The following is a 16846-nucleotide window of genomic DNA, read 5'->3' as shown; positions in this document are numbered from 1 at the left end:
GATTAAGAATGCAAGCTGTGGAATCAGGCCACTGTGGTTCAAATCCCATAGCCACCACTTCTTAGTGCATCAACCTTGGATACATTAGCCTCTCTATGCCTCAAGTTCTTCACCCACAAAATGAGGATCACACTGGCATCTCCACACCGCAAGCGGTCAAGAGGATTAAATTAACACGGGTAGCTTCCAAAATCAGATGCAATGAGGGCCACTCGGGGTTTAAAACAAAAAGTAGTATAACACCGCCTCCTGGGATTTATAATGTATAGAGAGGTAATATATGTCATACATATGATAACTACAGCATAAAGGATGCGGCAGTAGGCAATAAATAAACCCAATACTGTTGTGAGGTTTCTACATTTTATGTGAAATGATATACTACTAACTCAAAATACAGAGTGAAAAGTTACAAATGTATACTGTAATTTGCAGAGCAATCAATAACAAAAATTAAATTCTAAAAAATAATCACATTACCACATATACAGCATTTAGAACACTGCCTGGTACATAGTTACAGGCCATACATCTCAGCTTCTGCTATAATTCTCTGCATACAAGCCTGTCTCCATAACCAGGCTGTAGGCTCCATATACATGCCTAAATATTATAAGCAGTCATAAATGCTTGCTGACTAAACGAAAGGCAAAATATTTAACAGTATAGTAAAATATAGTTCCTTATTCCTCACTTAATAAATGTTATAGTGTCAAACAATTGCATGAGGCATTTATTTTTAGAAAAGCTGTTAAGAAAGTCCACTGAATGTAACTTTCATAGCACCCAATCTGACCCATCTCTAGCTGAAATCTTCCTTAAAAAGTGTTTTCATCATCATATATCTCTGAAAACTGAAGGTATGCTTCGTCAGAAGCAACCTTTTCCATTATATAGGAATTTTTTTTTTCCCACAATTTGGTGAGTTTCACAAGTAGACGTACTCATCTTTTGTGGTCTATGAAGGGAGCTCTACTGGTCAAGAAGGAAGTGCAGAAACGAAGCTATATTAAGCCCTGCATTCCTGAACTGCACTCTTTTCAAAGTTCCTTTCTATCATCAGGTTCCAAGTATAGCAATGATACTTGTCTTATTAACTAGTCAAATATGGTAGCAGTGCCAGCCTGACTTTTACCTCTGTGACAAAAGTCGGTGCTAAGAGAACCATAGCAGCCAGAGTTAGGTGACTCAAGCATGACTTTTCTTGATATTTTTCTATTATTTTCTTCTGAACTTGGATGAAAAAATATACTTTAAAAACTCCTATTTTCAGAGGCTTTTGTTAAATACATTAACAAAGATCTAGTCTGATTAAAAGGCAGTAGTGACTTAAGCTACTAAGTGACTTCAAAATTTGGAGGGACTTCAGCAATTGATACCAGATGACAGATTTTCTTCATAAACACAAAGCTCTTTACAAACATGATTTTCAATGATAAGCTTTTCGGAAACTACTATTTAAAAAATCACCATTCTACTTCATCACAGTTTCTATGCATTTCATATACTTCTTGTGGCTGAAAAACAGCAACAGTAACAAAATGAGCTTTCCCATATAGTATCTAGATTGAAAAAAGAAAATTAACTGTTCACTTTACTACTGCTGATCTATGTCCTGAATCTTTAGAAGAGGAGAGTAATCGAACTTCTACCCCAATCAGTAAGTAATGCTCTCGCCAGTGTTCACTCCACTTGTCCTCTGAAGACTAGTTGGGACAGACACATATCCACTAACCTCTACATCAAACGGAAGGCAGGATGGTGTAGTGGAAGGAACACTGGACTCAGAGTCAGGAGGCCTGTGTCCTAGATCCAGCTCTGTCAACTACTAGCTGTGGCCCTGGGCAAGTCACTTAACCATTCTGGGTGTCAGTATCCTCATCTGTAAAATGAGGGGATTTGATTAGAGGATCCCTAAAGTTGTCCCCAAGACTATCTGAGATCCTAGGTTAACCAAATGAAACTACGTATCAAACAGATCATTAGTTCTTCTTCCTTTTATAGGAACAAGCCTCTCTCTGGACTAAAATTTAGTTTTCACTTGCACTGAAAGCTGTGCTCCAGACCAGTGCTGCTCAAAGCTTAATGCGCTTCAGAATCATCAGGAGAGCTTATTAAAATGGAGATAATGAATCCATTAGTCGGAACGCCACGATTCCACATGTGAACGAGATGTTACATGCCTAACAAGCTTCCTGGTGATGGAATGATGATGGCCAATGAACCATATTTTAAGTAATTAGCTCTAGAAGAGGTTCTCAGGGCACGGAAAGTGCAATTCCACTGAGCGACTACGCTCTTTGGTTCTCCATAGTGAATCTACCCTTTGGTGATTAAACATTGATTCCACTATAAAGGATATCTTATTACAAGGTATCTCGGATTATTGTGCATGAAATTATTCCTTAATTATACAGATTTAGAAATTATTCTGAGGGTAATATAAACCAGCTTTCAATTATGAACAGATACTTCCCAAAGACATAATTTATCATTGTAAAACAAGTCATAAGCCAAATTTTTTTCAAGTAAGAAGAAAATATCCTTTCCTTTCTTCATCTCCAAAATGTATTTCTGGGTCTTCACCTCTCAAGAGTACTTAGATTCTCTTGGTCATGCCTTGGGAAGAAAGTCTAGGTAAGACTGGATGACTCACTTTATATTCCCTTGAAGCAGTCAAAATCCTGAAACTGAGCCATCCACAACTAGGAGTTTTCTACTCACGCTTCCACCTCACTCCTATTTCCTACTCCGAACCAGTGGGGAAAGACAGTATGGTAAACTACCACACATTTTCAGCCTACTGAGTTAGGTGGACATCCTAAAGGGATGGCTATACGGAACAGAGAAAGAAAAAACAGATAACCTTTTATTTTTTTCCTCTATGAAATAAATTAGAGGTTGACTTCCTTGTGTAATTTTTTTAAAGGCAAGTTAAGTCTTTCAGTCAATCCTATTCACTCGGAGAAAGAACTTATGAATTATGCACAGGTCAGCTCTTAAGGGAAAAGATACATCAGCAATGTGCTTCTCCTCCCAATGACCCCCTTATCTCTCTCTTCCATTTTTAACACAGGTACTCATAAATTTCATGATCAAAAGAACCTCTAAACACATCCTTAAATTATAAGAAATCCTGATTTTTTGAGCTGTCATTCTTTGTAGATAAAATTACAGCATTAAGAGCATTTAACAAGAGTTGGTATTACCTAATAAAGCATTCTGATCTGTCATCATTAACAGCATAGTAAGGAGTTCCCATCATGGCTCAACAGAAACAAATCTGACTAGGATCCATGAGGATACAGGTTCGATCCTGGCCTCGCTCAGTGGGTTAAAAATCCAGCGTTGTCATGAGCTGTGGGATAGGTCACAGGCGCTGCTCGGACCTAGTGTTGCTGTTGCTGTGGCTGTGGCGTAGGCCAGCGGCTACAGCACCGATTTGACTCCTAGCCCGGGAAACTCCATGTGCCGCGAGTGTGGCCCTAAAAGACAAAAAAGTGAAAAAAGGGAAAAAAAATTAAGTATATTAAAAAATGTTTAAATTGCAAATGTTAAATGAATTCATTTTGAGAGAAAGAGAAACAGTGGGGAAATGGAATTGAGAACACATTAACATTCCATTATGTTTTTCTAACACCTTTATACACATGATTCTTATCATTTGGAGTTCCTGCTGTGGCAAAGTGGGTTACGAATCTGACTGCACTGGCTCAGGTCACTGCTGAGGCACAGGTTTAGGATCCCCTGCCCAGCAGTGGGTTAAAGGATCTGGCCTTGCTGCAATTGTAGCATAAGGTCGCAGCTGTGGCTTGGATTCAGTTCCTGGCTGGGGAACTTCCACATGCAGGTGTGGCATTAACCACCACCACAACAAATTATTGTCATTATTATTATCAAAAATTCCTCTGGAGTTGTAAAAACTACGTGTTTTTGGAGGAAAAAAAGAAAAATCAAATAAACATGTTTCCTTTAGAGAAATAAACTGTAGCGCGCACACACAAATTTTATAAAATACCTGAGAGCCAATAGCTGGAAATGTAACTCCTTGTTCCTTCAGGTTCTTAATCATTGCTGATATTAGACTGAGCTGTGGATCATTTTTAAATTCATCTGTCCACTCAACCATAAGAGCTTTTAATTTTTCACACACTTTAGGATGACCCTTAAAAATAAAGGAAAAAATTTAATAAGAAAACACTAATATCCTGGCTAATGATTTAATACAGATAACATAAATATAAAAGTTGTATTATATAGTGTTACAGATCTCTTTTTAATCATAAATTATCCTTAGCTATAGATGATCTGTAAGAAAATACAGATGGCTACTAAAAATAAACTAATTTTATTTTCACACTACAAAAAAAAAAGAGATACCATCACATATCTCACATTAAAACATTAAATACATAATAACATTTTGGAGGGCAGAAAGACAGGACTTTTCATTGTATTTTGCAACTAAGCAAACATTATACTTGAGGATGACAAAGAAAAGTTGTTTTGCTTGGAGTTCCCGTCATGGCTCAGCAGTTAGCGGACCCAACCCGCATCCATGAGGATGCAGGTTCAATCCCTGGCCTCGCTCAGTGGGTTGGGCATCCAGCATTGCCATGAGCTGTGGTGTGGGTAGAAGGTGCAGCTCTGATTCCCTCATTGCTGTGGCTCTGGCTTAGGCCAGCGACTACAGTTCCAACTGGACCGCTAGCCTGGGAACCTCCATGTTCTACGGGTGCAGCCCTAAAAAGACCAAAAAAAAGTTATTTTGTTTTTGCAGATCAATTAAAAATAAGTTGGAAAGAAAGAATAAATAATACAGTTCTTTTACTCTAATTCCTGACTGTTTTTGGGGGGAGAAGGGGGAGGGTGTGCTTGCAGCATTTACATGTTCCTAGGCCAAGGATCAAACCTGCTCCACAGCATTGACCCAAGCGACAGCAGTGACAATGTTGGAGCCTTGACCAGCTGAGCCACCAGGGAACTCCCCTAATTCCTGACTTTTAATGTGCATGACTATGTTCTTCCCAAGTTACTTTATTATCTGAGGGCTGGCTGGATGTCCACTGCACGTCGATATTCCTAGAAACTTCAATTCTTCAAAATAGTATCTCTCCCTTGAGTATAAAGTCAATATGTTCACAGTAAGACATGTGGACAATAAAGAGTTCTTTCTCCTATATGCAACTGTTTGCTTTTCTTTTTTTTTGTTGTTGTTGTCTTTTTGTTTTTGTTGTTGTTATTGTTGTTGTTGCTATTTCTTGGGCCGCTCCCGCGGAATATGGAGGTTCCCAGGCTAGGGGTCCAATCGGAGCTGTAGCCACCGGCCTACGCCAGAGCCACAGCAACGCGGGATCCGAGCCGCGTCTGCAACCTACACCACAGCTCACGGCAACGCCGGATCGTTAACCCACTGAGCAAGGGCAGGGACCGAACCCGCAACCTCATGGTTCCTAGTCGGATTCGTTAACCACTGCGCCACGACGGGAACTTGCTTTTCAAAATAGTTGTTCATGTTACTAAATACTGAGTACACATTCTCACTTAAACATTATTTTAGAATCTCTTCATAAATAGGTGTACATTTTGATGTATAGTCAGGACACCAAAAGAATGGTTAATAATTAGTAGAAAATGCCTAAACATAACTGAATAAAGCAGAAAAGGAAAAAAATTATCACATAACCATGTTTTAAAAGAAGTACAGAATTTTAAATTCTTAACTCATTTTTGTACCATTTCCTACTAAAATCTGAGAATCATCCCCACTCAAAAACATAAAGCATTTTCCCTTTTAACACTTAAATTTTTCTTGATATGTAATTACCTCCCCCTCCCCCAAAAAAGCGGAGGCAGAAAGAATTACCTTAAGAATGCATGAATTGTACTGGAAAAACACACAGGTTAAATTACCTTTTTTAAATTCCTTAATTGCTGGACTTTAATTTTTTACATATGGTTAAACAGATAGTATAAAATTACAATCTTGTGATAGTCAGGTGCTAGTCTTACTCGTGTCAAGGTAAAAACTTAACATTTCTGAACAGCTCTTTATTGGGAAAGTACCTCTGTGACTAAAAGAAATGATTACAGAAACTATGCCTAAAGTAAACCGCTTTCTCTTAATCAGATAAGGAACTACACATATTTTTTATCAGAAGAAAGGAATGATGAAGAAAAGCAGTTACAGATATTCTAATTTGGCTTGACAAAAACCAACTAAGTTATGTCAATCTGGAGTCTCTGCAGCAAAACCTAACATGTACTTACACATGGGATAGACATAACCTAGAAAGAGATATTAAAAAAAAAAAAAAAAAAAAGCATGGACTAACCCTTTGTGATTTATAATGTGAAAAACTAAACAACAACAAAAACATATATGGAGAAAGAAGGCAGTCTTAGTTCACTTCTGGAAAGAATGTGCCTTACCTTGTTTAATACGTTGCTTACTTCACTAGCAAAATCTCTTGAACATACTTCTAAGTGAAAAATTTTGCCACAGTTTGATACACATGCTCCTAGAAGCTAAAAGCATAAAATCAGAAGTTAAGAGGGCTCAATTTCAGCAGACAATTTTGCAGGAGATCTGAAAAATGTTTCACTCACAGTCAGAGCCTGCATAGCAACGTGAGGGTCTTTGTGGTTCACCCTCCTCATAACAGAGCGAAGACAATCTTTAGGTCTAAAAAAACAAGAAATGTAACAATTAGTAGTACATTCCGCCTTTTTCCCCCCCTTAACTATAAAAAAGCAAAAGACTGGTATACAAAAAAGGAGAATATGGGAGAGAAGTTTACTTTTTTACTAATGACGCCATTTAAAAACTGTACATTCAAAAGTTCCTTTACACTTTTCAAACAAAATTAACAGGCTCTCTTCCTTAGTAATCACAGATTAGGCATTCTGGGCTAATTCTGGGTGGAAAGTTTTGAAAACAAAATGAGAGACCAAGATTTCTACTTCCAGTCATGATGGAGTAAGTGGAACCAGATTTAAACTCCTGTTGTAAGCTATTAGAAAACTGGAAAAATATATTTAAAACATGTTTGGGACATTAGGCTGCCGGTGGTGCTGAATGATGATGTTTAAGAAGGAAAACAAATTAGATAAACCAGATATTTGCCTCAACTTTCTATCCAGAGGCACTTTCCAGATAATGGAATAGGCTTTCCGCCTAAGGGCAGTTTCTGGATCTCAGGGCAGAGAAGGTGATCCCAAGAAGAGAGAAGAGCCCTCATTGGGTTGAGAGGACAGAATCAGAATCCTCACAGGCTATATGAGCTAGAATTTGCAGCCCACAGAAGAAGGAGCTCTAGAAAAAAAGAGCGCTGGATACGTGCCTAAGGGTCCACTTAGGTTTGGTATGGAAAACAGCACAAGGCTGGACAGAAAGTGACCGAGAGAGAGCTTTCCATTGAAGGCGTCCCCATGCTCACACCAAAGTGCAGAGCCCCTGCAGCAGGGCATTTAGACCTTGGGAATGGGGCTATACTAGTCCAAAAGGCTATTCTAAATCCATTCCACAACAGCTTAAAAAACAAGCCATAGAAGGATAAACTTCATCCAAGTGTAAGTTAACTTCTGACAGAATAAAGTCCAATATTCATTAACAGGAATACAACAAAACCTGGCTGTCAGCAATGTAAGAGTCTTAATAGTAAGCATTCAATCGAAAACTACTGGATATGACATGAAGCAGGAAAGAGTGAAACATAACTAAGAGAAAAGTCAGTCAAATGGAAATGTACAAATTTCATAAGCTATTCTAAGTACGCTCAAGATATTCAAGAAACCATCAACATAACAAGGAAAGAAGTGGTATATATAGAACTCAAAACTTCCAGAAAAGAAAAATATGTAAATGAACTAATTACCTAACTAGATGAAATTAATCTGCTGGAAATGGAAGGACACATCTAATAAGAGGTTAATATCCAGAATATTAAAAAAAAAAAAAAGTCCTACATCTTAACAACAAGAAAAAAGAGCAAGCTAACTGAAAAATGGGCAAAGGACTCAAACAGGCATTTCTCCAAAACGGTGGTAAAAATGACCCCAAAACACATGAAAAAACGCTCAATATCATTAGGGAAACGCAAAATAAATCATAATGAGATACCACTACACATTAGGATGGTTATTATTTTTAGAAAGAAAGAAAATAGAAAAAAGGAAAATACCAAGCCCTGGGGAGGAAGGGAAACTGACATCCTGAGGCATTTTGTTGCTGGTGGTGATGCTAAAATGGGGTAGCCACCAAGCAAAAGTTTAAGAGTTCCTCAGAATGTTAGACAAAAAGTTACTATATGACCCAGTAATTCCACTCTGATGTATACACTCTCAAGGACTGAAAGCAGGGATTCAAGCAGACATTTGTACACCATGCTCAGAGTAGCATTATTCACAACAGCCATATCGCTATCAATAGATGAAGAGATAAGCAAAATACAGAGGAATATTATTCAGCCTAAAGGAATAAAATTCTGACACATGCTATGACATCAGTGGACCTTGAAAACATACTTGGGGAAAGAAGCCAGACACAAAAGGATAATAAATATTATATGACTACACCTATATGAGATACTTAAAACAGACAAGTTCATGGAACAGAAGTCACCAAGGACTAAGAGGAGGGGGAAGTGGACAGTGATTATTTCATGTATGAAGAGTTTCCACTCAGGATCATGAAGTTTAGGAAATGGACAGCTGGACACACACATACAAAAGAAAAAACATTATCGAGTGATCTGTACTACAAGAAGCCCTGGAAAAATCAACCAGGAAGAAAAATCATTCTAAAATTTTTCTTTAAGAATTGAAAATATAATTACTAAGCACTGTGATAAATAGAAAAAAATCCTTTTTCAATAGAGAAAAATTATAACAAAAAATAGAATTTCTGTTTCTAAGGATGTTTCACTGCCTGTTGGGAAGCTTCCACCTAAAGAGCATGGAGAAAAGAGAAAAAAATAAAAAACCGTATTTATTGAATACCTGTTACATGTCATACATTGAACCTGTGTTTCTGCAGTTCTTATTCTATTAATTTCATATTAAAAGTATCTAACAGCAGCATCATTAGACTGCAGAAATAATACACCATAACATTATTATTTAGATGTGATCTTGCTTGCAACTGGACTTATTTTAGGAGCCTGAATCTGTGACTTCGTGCTAACTGTTGCGGTTGTGAAAAACTATGTTGACAAATACAAAATTATCATTTCAAAGCAATGGCAGAGGCCAAATATAAAAAGGATTACCTGAATACTACGTTAAAAAATACTGATCCAAAGATGATTCAGCACCGTGAATATGATATTTTAAAAAACAACCCGCAGTACTTGCTTCACCACCAAATTTTAAATGCAATTTCTAATGTATTGTCATAAACCATTTTCTTCGCTTTTCCTTTTTTTTTTTTTTTTGTCTTTTTAGGACCACATCTGCGGCATATGGAGGCTCCCGGGCTAGGGGTCGGTCGAATCGGAGCTGTAGCCGCTGGCCTACACCACAGCCACAACAATGCCAGATCTGAGCTGCATCTATGACCTACACCACAGCTCACGGCAACGCCAGCCTCTTAACCCACTGAGCAAGGCCAGGGATCGAACCTGCAACCTCATGGATACTAGTCAGATTCATTTCCACTGAGCCACAACAGGGACTCTTTTTTTTTAAGAAAGAAATCTAAACTGTGACTTTTGGAAAGGGGGAGTGGAGAACAGGGCTTTGAAATGCAACTTTCATTTTTTATTTCACTCATTTCTATACTGTTTAAATGTTTTACCACAATCAATTTTAAAAACCAAGGCAAAGACCTGTCTGGCACTAAAAGTTGGCTTACTGCAGCCATAAAAAGGATAATACCAAACAAACAAACAAAAAACTAGAATGCTACTAAGCCCTGATGAACACTTTATGTATGCCAACACAGCCGTAACTGTTTAGATATAAGCTAAAAGAAATCCCTTCAGAATTGTGTACAAAACTGGTGGTATTAAACAAGAGAAGTAACCCACAAAAATCTAATATTAACTATCTCATTCCGTTTCATGTTATTGTTTTAATTCAGTTTTTCAGTATTTCCACAGGAGAGTAAGTAAAATACAGAAGTGAAACTGAAATATATATTTATACGTATATCTGTTTTATTATTAAATCTTGTAATTGAACAAAAGAAATGCTTTAGAAAGATTTAAAAGTTGTAAGTGAATATAAAGTAGGTGTGCTATGGCCACTATGCTCTCAATGACAAATGAAAGCTGACCACAAACACAAGTGTCTGTATCATTTCTCATCCATACCCTGTTGAGGGTGAGAGGGGTGCTCACTGGATGCAATCCAGGAACAGCAGGCACACAGTGAAATTAGTGAAGGCCAGCTGGAGTCTGGCCACCCCCGGCTAAAACCATGCTCATCCAAAAATGATCTTTGTATGCATGGATCTTGAACACGGAGTTCATACTCCAGTACGAAGAAAAAAAAAAAAGTTGGTACTTTCATCTATTTGTGGCTTCTAACATCTTCCTCAAATCCTAGACCAGACAAGAAAACACACTTTTCAGGAACGGACACAGCTGCCTTGGCACAGGTCCGCTCTGATGAACTAGAGTGTTAAAGTCAATTTCATTATTCACAAGCATTACTGCCACCCACCCAGGGCACTGCACAGTGGGCTTCAAGGAAACAGAGCTTTAGGAGAGGCCCTGCCCTGCCGGACCCTCCCTACTGCAGCTCCTCGGCCCTCACACTACCCTCGGCAGGCAGCCTCTATGCCTTCAACAGGGTCAAAGCTCAACAACGTCACTGAGCTAAATGTGGAAATCACTCACTACTCTTTGCTGCTGTACAACAAGGAGTATTTAGAATAACTGATCTTCATGACGAAGCTCTATTTGTTACCAACTTCTGCATCTTCCACAGGGTTTTTGCTTTCTATGTGGAAAACACTTGTGCTTTCAAAAGATTTATTTCTGAAAATGACATGATAAGGGGGAAAATGCACAGTAAGTAGTGCTAACAGGAGCACAGGATGTGAGGTAAGAGACCAATGGAACTCACAAAGTATTTTGTAAAAATACCTAAGATTTAAAAATGTGCATGTGCGTTGAGAGGAGAGGGTCTACCAATGGTTTCCATCTTTTGTAAAGAGCAGTCAAATCCTCAGGAGTTCTCTTCACGGCTCAGTGGTTAACGAATCCAACTAGATCCATGAGGACACGGGTTCGATCCCTGGCCTTGCTCAGCAGGTCAAGGATCCGGCGTTGCTGTGAGCTGTGGTGTAGGTCACAGATACAACTCCAATCTGGTGTTGCTGTGGCTGCGGTGTAGGCCAGCACCTGCAGCTCCAATCTGACCCCTAGCCTGGGAACATCCATGTGCTGTGGGTACAAATTGGGGGGAAAAAAAAAAAAGATGGAGGGAGGTCAAGGATATGGACCAGAACAGGGGAAGGAGAACTCCCACCTTTCCCAGTTTTCCCACCCCAGAACTCTTTCTCTGAACTCACCACATGATCAACGACCACAGCACAAATCTCACCACTGTAAAATACCCTGGAATAGGTCTGTTTCCTGGGTTTGTTTCCAAAGTCAGGGTGTATGGCAAAAATGGCAGGTAATCAATCTTCCCTGACTAGGGAGTTTCTGTTGGAGAACAGACTCTGACATCCGTCAAACATGTGCAACACGGGCGAGTTTGTCTCAACTAGTAAGCAAAACTGCTCCCTGGAGCACCAGCTGAAGAAGAGGGCCTGTATACAGATGACATGTATACTCTGAGCAAGAGCTGCCCTCAGGGCAGTGAGATACTCATCCTCTGTAAGAGAAATGGGAGCTGTGGCTGTGAGACCCCACATGGAGCTCACTGAATGGACAGTAGAACAAGTTTTGAAGAAAAGAAAAAAGAAAATTGAGGGGGCCGCAATGAGCTAAACATGCATACAACGCAGCTCAGATCTATAGTAAGAGGATGGAGGAAAATTAAAGCTAATTCTGTAATTCTCTTTTAAGAAAATAGTCAAATTTCAAATCTCTCTAAATAGCCTAGAGTACATTTCCAAAACTGTCACCACTATTTACTATCTACTTACAGGTATGTTGTGGTAAATTTAGGACAGGTAAATAGCCCAACATTGGTCTCTAGTCACTGCTTAGTGAGAAAGCCTTAACACATAAGGAGAAAGCCAAAACTATTTAATAATTTTGTTGGACTAAAGGAGTCAAGATTTGGGAGATTTTATGCTTTATTAAACTTTTTTAAAGTCACTTATTTCAAATATGTCTCACCTTGATATCGAATTTGAAAAGTACTTCATACTATAAAAATAATAGGTAAAACTGTGATAAGAAGAGTTTATATGCTTGAGGAAATTATGACCACGGAAAAGGCAGTGAATGTATATTCTAATTATTGCCTCTATGACTATATCAATGATCTTAGATCAATCAACTTTTCAAAATGAAGACAGCATCTCTTCATTATCCCCCTCATGGAGCCTGACAGAAAAATAGGACATTTTCCTTAGAGTATCGCAAATATAAAGGAAAAACAGTTTTTTTTAAAGTAACAGTAATAATATATAGCACAGTTAATGAATGTTCTTGCATAATAAACCTCTTGTCACCTAAGAGGCGGGACTGAAAAGGTACAAAGATACTAGCGCTATTTTTCTAAGCGGGGGCAGAAAAAGCCTTGCAGGGTAAGTCTACCTGGTGTATTACATCTCTGGTCCCTGCCTAATCAAGGTCAGTAGTAACTCACTGTCATTGTGACAACCAAAACCATCCCTAACAGAGCAACACCACGGGGCTGAGAATCACTGCTAGACAAAAGCAGCACTGTGATTTGGTAGAAAAAGATCTGAGCCTTGACAGACCTCATCTCTGAAAGGGGACTCTCATGCTTCCCATTCACGCTGTTACTACAATACTCCCAGAATCGTGCCAGGGACATAGAGACACTCAACAATGTTAGTTCTAGAAAGCACAAACACATCCTATTCTTTACTGAGTTGCTTTTACAACTTTGGCTTTCAAAACTATTATATTAAAGGGGTTTAAACTTTACATTTTCATTCTACATGCCATAATAAAAAGTGCTTTACAACAACTTATAAGTCAAGGCCATAGGTGTAACTATATCGTTGCGGGGGGGCATAACTTCCAGAAGTCTGAGTACCTAGCAGGCACACTCTAAAAGACATGGGAATGCAAATCTTTGCTGAACAAAGTTAAAAAAAATTTTAATTAACAGATAATATAAACCCTTCTTGCATACTAAGGGGAGTCTAATTTAGAAGAAGGCTTTCAAAAGTATAAAGGCACAACATTAACTGTAAAAAGAACTTTAACATAAAATAGGAAATAAATCAGAATTGAAATGAGTAATAACTATATGCTCAATGGTATGTTCAAAATGCATATTTGGGAGTTCCCTTATGGACTCAGTAGTTAATGAACCGACTAGGATCCATGAGGATGCAGGTTCGATCCCTGGCCTCGTTCAGCAGGTTAAGGATCTGGCATTGCTGTGAGCTGTGGTGTAGGTCACAGACACGGCTTGGATCCCACGTTGCTGTGGCTGTGGTGCAGGCCGGCAGCTGCAGCTCCGATTGGAACCCTAGCCTGGGAACTTCCATATGCCATGGGTGTGGCTCTAAAAAGAAAAAAAATAAAATGCACATTCGATTCGTAATATACATTACATAACGTACAGTCCACACAATGCAAGGGGGGGGGAGGGCAAAACAGTGAATACAAATATCAAATTCTCAATTTTGAACTTGTTAGGTAGCTATTTCTCATGAGATGATCATTGGAACGTGAATATAGTATACAAACTGCTATCTGGCTCTGTGAAGAAAAAATTCATGTCCCCAAAGGACCTCATCAGAAAAGGAGGTAAATAAACTTCTACATACAAAATACTGAGGATTAATGAAAGTGCAGACAGTAGTCACTGAATGCTTTAATTCAGTATGGGGATTTTTTTTTTTTATTCTTTTTGATCAAACCTGAGTCCTCATGGATACTAGTCAGATTCATTTTCACTGAGCCATGACAGGAACTCCCCCTCAGTATGATGATATTTGAGTTCCACAGATCATGTAATACTGGAATGTAGTTCAGTTAAATAAAACAATTATGTAACATAATGCATGGAAGACAAAAATCACTAAAAATTAGTGAAAATAGCATGTCTTGATTTCAACTTTCAAACAACACTGCTTTTATACGCAGTTAAGGACTCAGCACAGAGAAGTGAAAAAAATATATAAAACTAGAAGTAAAGAAAACCAGACTTCCAAGTTCGCCTCTACTACTTTTGGACAAGTCACATTAAAATCTCAGGGCTTTAGAAGTTCCCGTCGTGGTTCAGCAGTAGTGAACCCAACTAGTATCCATGAGGATGCGGGCTTGATCCCTAGCCTTGCTCAGTGAGTTAAGAATCCAGGGTTCCCATGAGCTGTGGTGTAGGTCACAGACACGGCTCAGATCCCACAGTGTTGCTGTGGCTCTGGTGTAGGCAGGCAGCTGCAGCTCTGATCCGACCCCTAGCCTGAGAACTTCCATATGCCATGGGAACAGCCCTAAAAAAAAAAAAAATCTCAGGGTTTTAGTTTCCTCATCTATGAAACAACCTCTAGATCACTAGGATTCTATAGGTCCTGTTCTATAAAATACACAGCTTTAAAAATCATAGTAAAACTATTGCATTTGGAGTAGATAAGCAATGAGATCCTGCTGTATAGCACAGGGAACTATATCCAGTCACTTATAAATGGAACATGATAGAGGATAATGTAAGAAAAAGAATATGTGTGTGTGTGTGAGAGAGTGTGTGTGAGAGAGAGAGAGAGACTGGGTCACTTTGCTGTACAGAAGAAAACTAACAGAACACTATAAACCACTATACTGGAAAAAAGAAAAATTATTAAATAAAAAAAAATAAAAATCATAGTAAAAAACAGGGAGTTCCCTGGTGGCTCAGTGGGTTAAGGATCTGGTGTTGTCACTGCTGTGACTTGGGTTACTGCTATGACACAGGTTCCATCCCTGGCCCAGAAACTCCTGCAAGCTGTGGACAAAGGGGAAAAAAAAATGTAAACCATAACAAAATGCCAAAGTAAAATCATTGTCTAGGGCAAGTAAAGATGGAAAAATCACACCTAATCAGATCCCAAACTCTACTGTCTAGTCAAGGACTTAGCGCCTAAGAATATCCTATCCCTACTTTCTCCTGAATCATCATCTCGATTTCCTCCTTAGAATGGATCACTCTCTCCCGGATACAGCTGCAGCTCTGATTCTACCTTGGAAAAAAGAAAACCCCCATCAAACAACCAGTTAAAGCAAGACTTCACTTAAATAGTGACTAAAACAACAAAACACCTTATAAAAAACTTCATCAAAATGTACGAGGTTTATAAGAGGAAAACTTTAAAAGAGTACTAAAGGATATAAACAGAAAGATTGGCTATATACTTGGTAGAAAAATTTTTATATCAAAAACATAATGTAGGAGTTCCCGTCGTGGCGCAGCGGAAACAAATTCGACTAGGAACCATGAGGTCGTGGGTTTGATCCCTGGCCTCAATCAGTGGGTTAAGGATCCGGCATTGCCATGAGCTGTGGTGTAGGTCACAGACACAGCTTGGATCTGGTGTTGCTGTGGCTGTGGTGTAGACCTGCAGCTGTAGCTCCGATTAGACCCCTAGCCTGGGAGCCTCCATATGCCGTGGGTGCGGCCCTGAAAAGACAAAAGACAAAAAAAAAAAGGGTAATGTAGTAATTTAAAAATAGGCCCATTTAAAAAGAAATCATTTTGTTTTTAAACTAATGGAGCCAATTTCAAAGTTTATCTGGGGACAGCAGGGAAGAATAAGAGTATCTAGAAAAACTGCGGGAGAAAAAAAAAGAAAACCAACCCTGCCACATACTATAACGTATTAGAAGGCTTTAATAATTAAAACCACATGGTAGAGCACATGAATAGATATACAGCAACGGGACAAAAAGGAAAATTCAAAAAAGAGGTCCAAATACATTTAGTAATGTAGTATATAAAGGTAGAATTTCAAATCCGAAAGGACAAAGAAAGACTATTCAGTAAATGCTGTCAGAATTTTGAGGGAGCCAAACAGAACAGTACAAAGTTAGAGCCATACCTCACACTACGCAACAGGATAAATCCCTAACAGATCAAAGACCTAAATGTAAAAAAATGAAATCGCAAGGGACTTTGGAAGACTGGTGGTTTCTTACAAAGCTCAACATAGTTTTATCACACGATCCAGCAACCACACTCCTATGTATTTACCCAATTGAGTTAAAAACCTGTGTCCACGCACATACACACACACACACAAACATGTCTGACAGCGGCTTTATTCACAATCATCAACAACTAGAAGCAATGAAGATATCCTTCAATTGGTGAATGTATAAACAAGTTATAATACATCCATACCATGAAATATTCAGAAATAAAAAGAAATGAGCTATCAAGCCATGAAAAGACATAGATGACACTTAAATGCATTTTGCTAAGTAAAAGAAGCCAGTGTGAAAGTGCTACATACCACATACTGAATAACGTTTTGGAAAGGCAAAATTTTAGAAATAGTTTAAAAAAGAAAAAAAAAAGAGTGGTTATCAAAGGCTCAGAGAGAGGAAGGAGAGGAATGAACAGTAGAACAATAGGACATTTAAAAAAAAAAAAGAGTGAAACTAGTCTGTGTGATACTGTAATAACAGATACATGTCATTATGGACTTGTCAAAAATCAATAAAACTTCACACGGCACCCAGTGAGCCTTAGTTATAATGTAAACCAC

The 16846-nt window shown here is 38.5% G+C and overlaps 1 protein-coding gene across 1 annotated transcript in view; it reads right to left on the bottom strand.

Annotated features, from left to right (window-relative positions):
* Positions 1-16846, bottom strand: part of STAM (signal transducing adaptor molecule) — a 67611-nt gene that overhangs the window by 24671 nt on the left and 26094 nt on the right. The window contains 3 exon segments of the mRNA XM_047754937.1: positions 4019-4165; positions 6433-6528; positions 6610-6685. Coding sequence (XP_047610893.1) covers positions 4019-4165; positions 6433-6528; positions 6610-6685 — 319 coding nt within the window.

The sequence above is a fragment of the Phacochoerus africanus genome, chromosome 12 (assembly GCF_016906955.1).
Source record: "Phacochoerus africanus isolate WHEZ1 chromosome 12, ROS_Pafr_v1, whole genome shotgun sequence".
In the NCBI taxonomy this organism is placed as follows: Eukaryota; Metazoa; Chordata; class Mammalia; order Artiodactyla; family Suidae; genus Phacochoerus; species Phacochoerus africanus.
The sequence above is the reverse complement of the archived record's forward strand: the minus strand, read 5'-3'. Positions and strand labels throughout refer to the sequence as shown.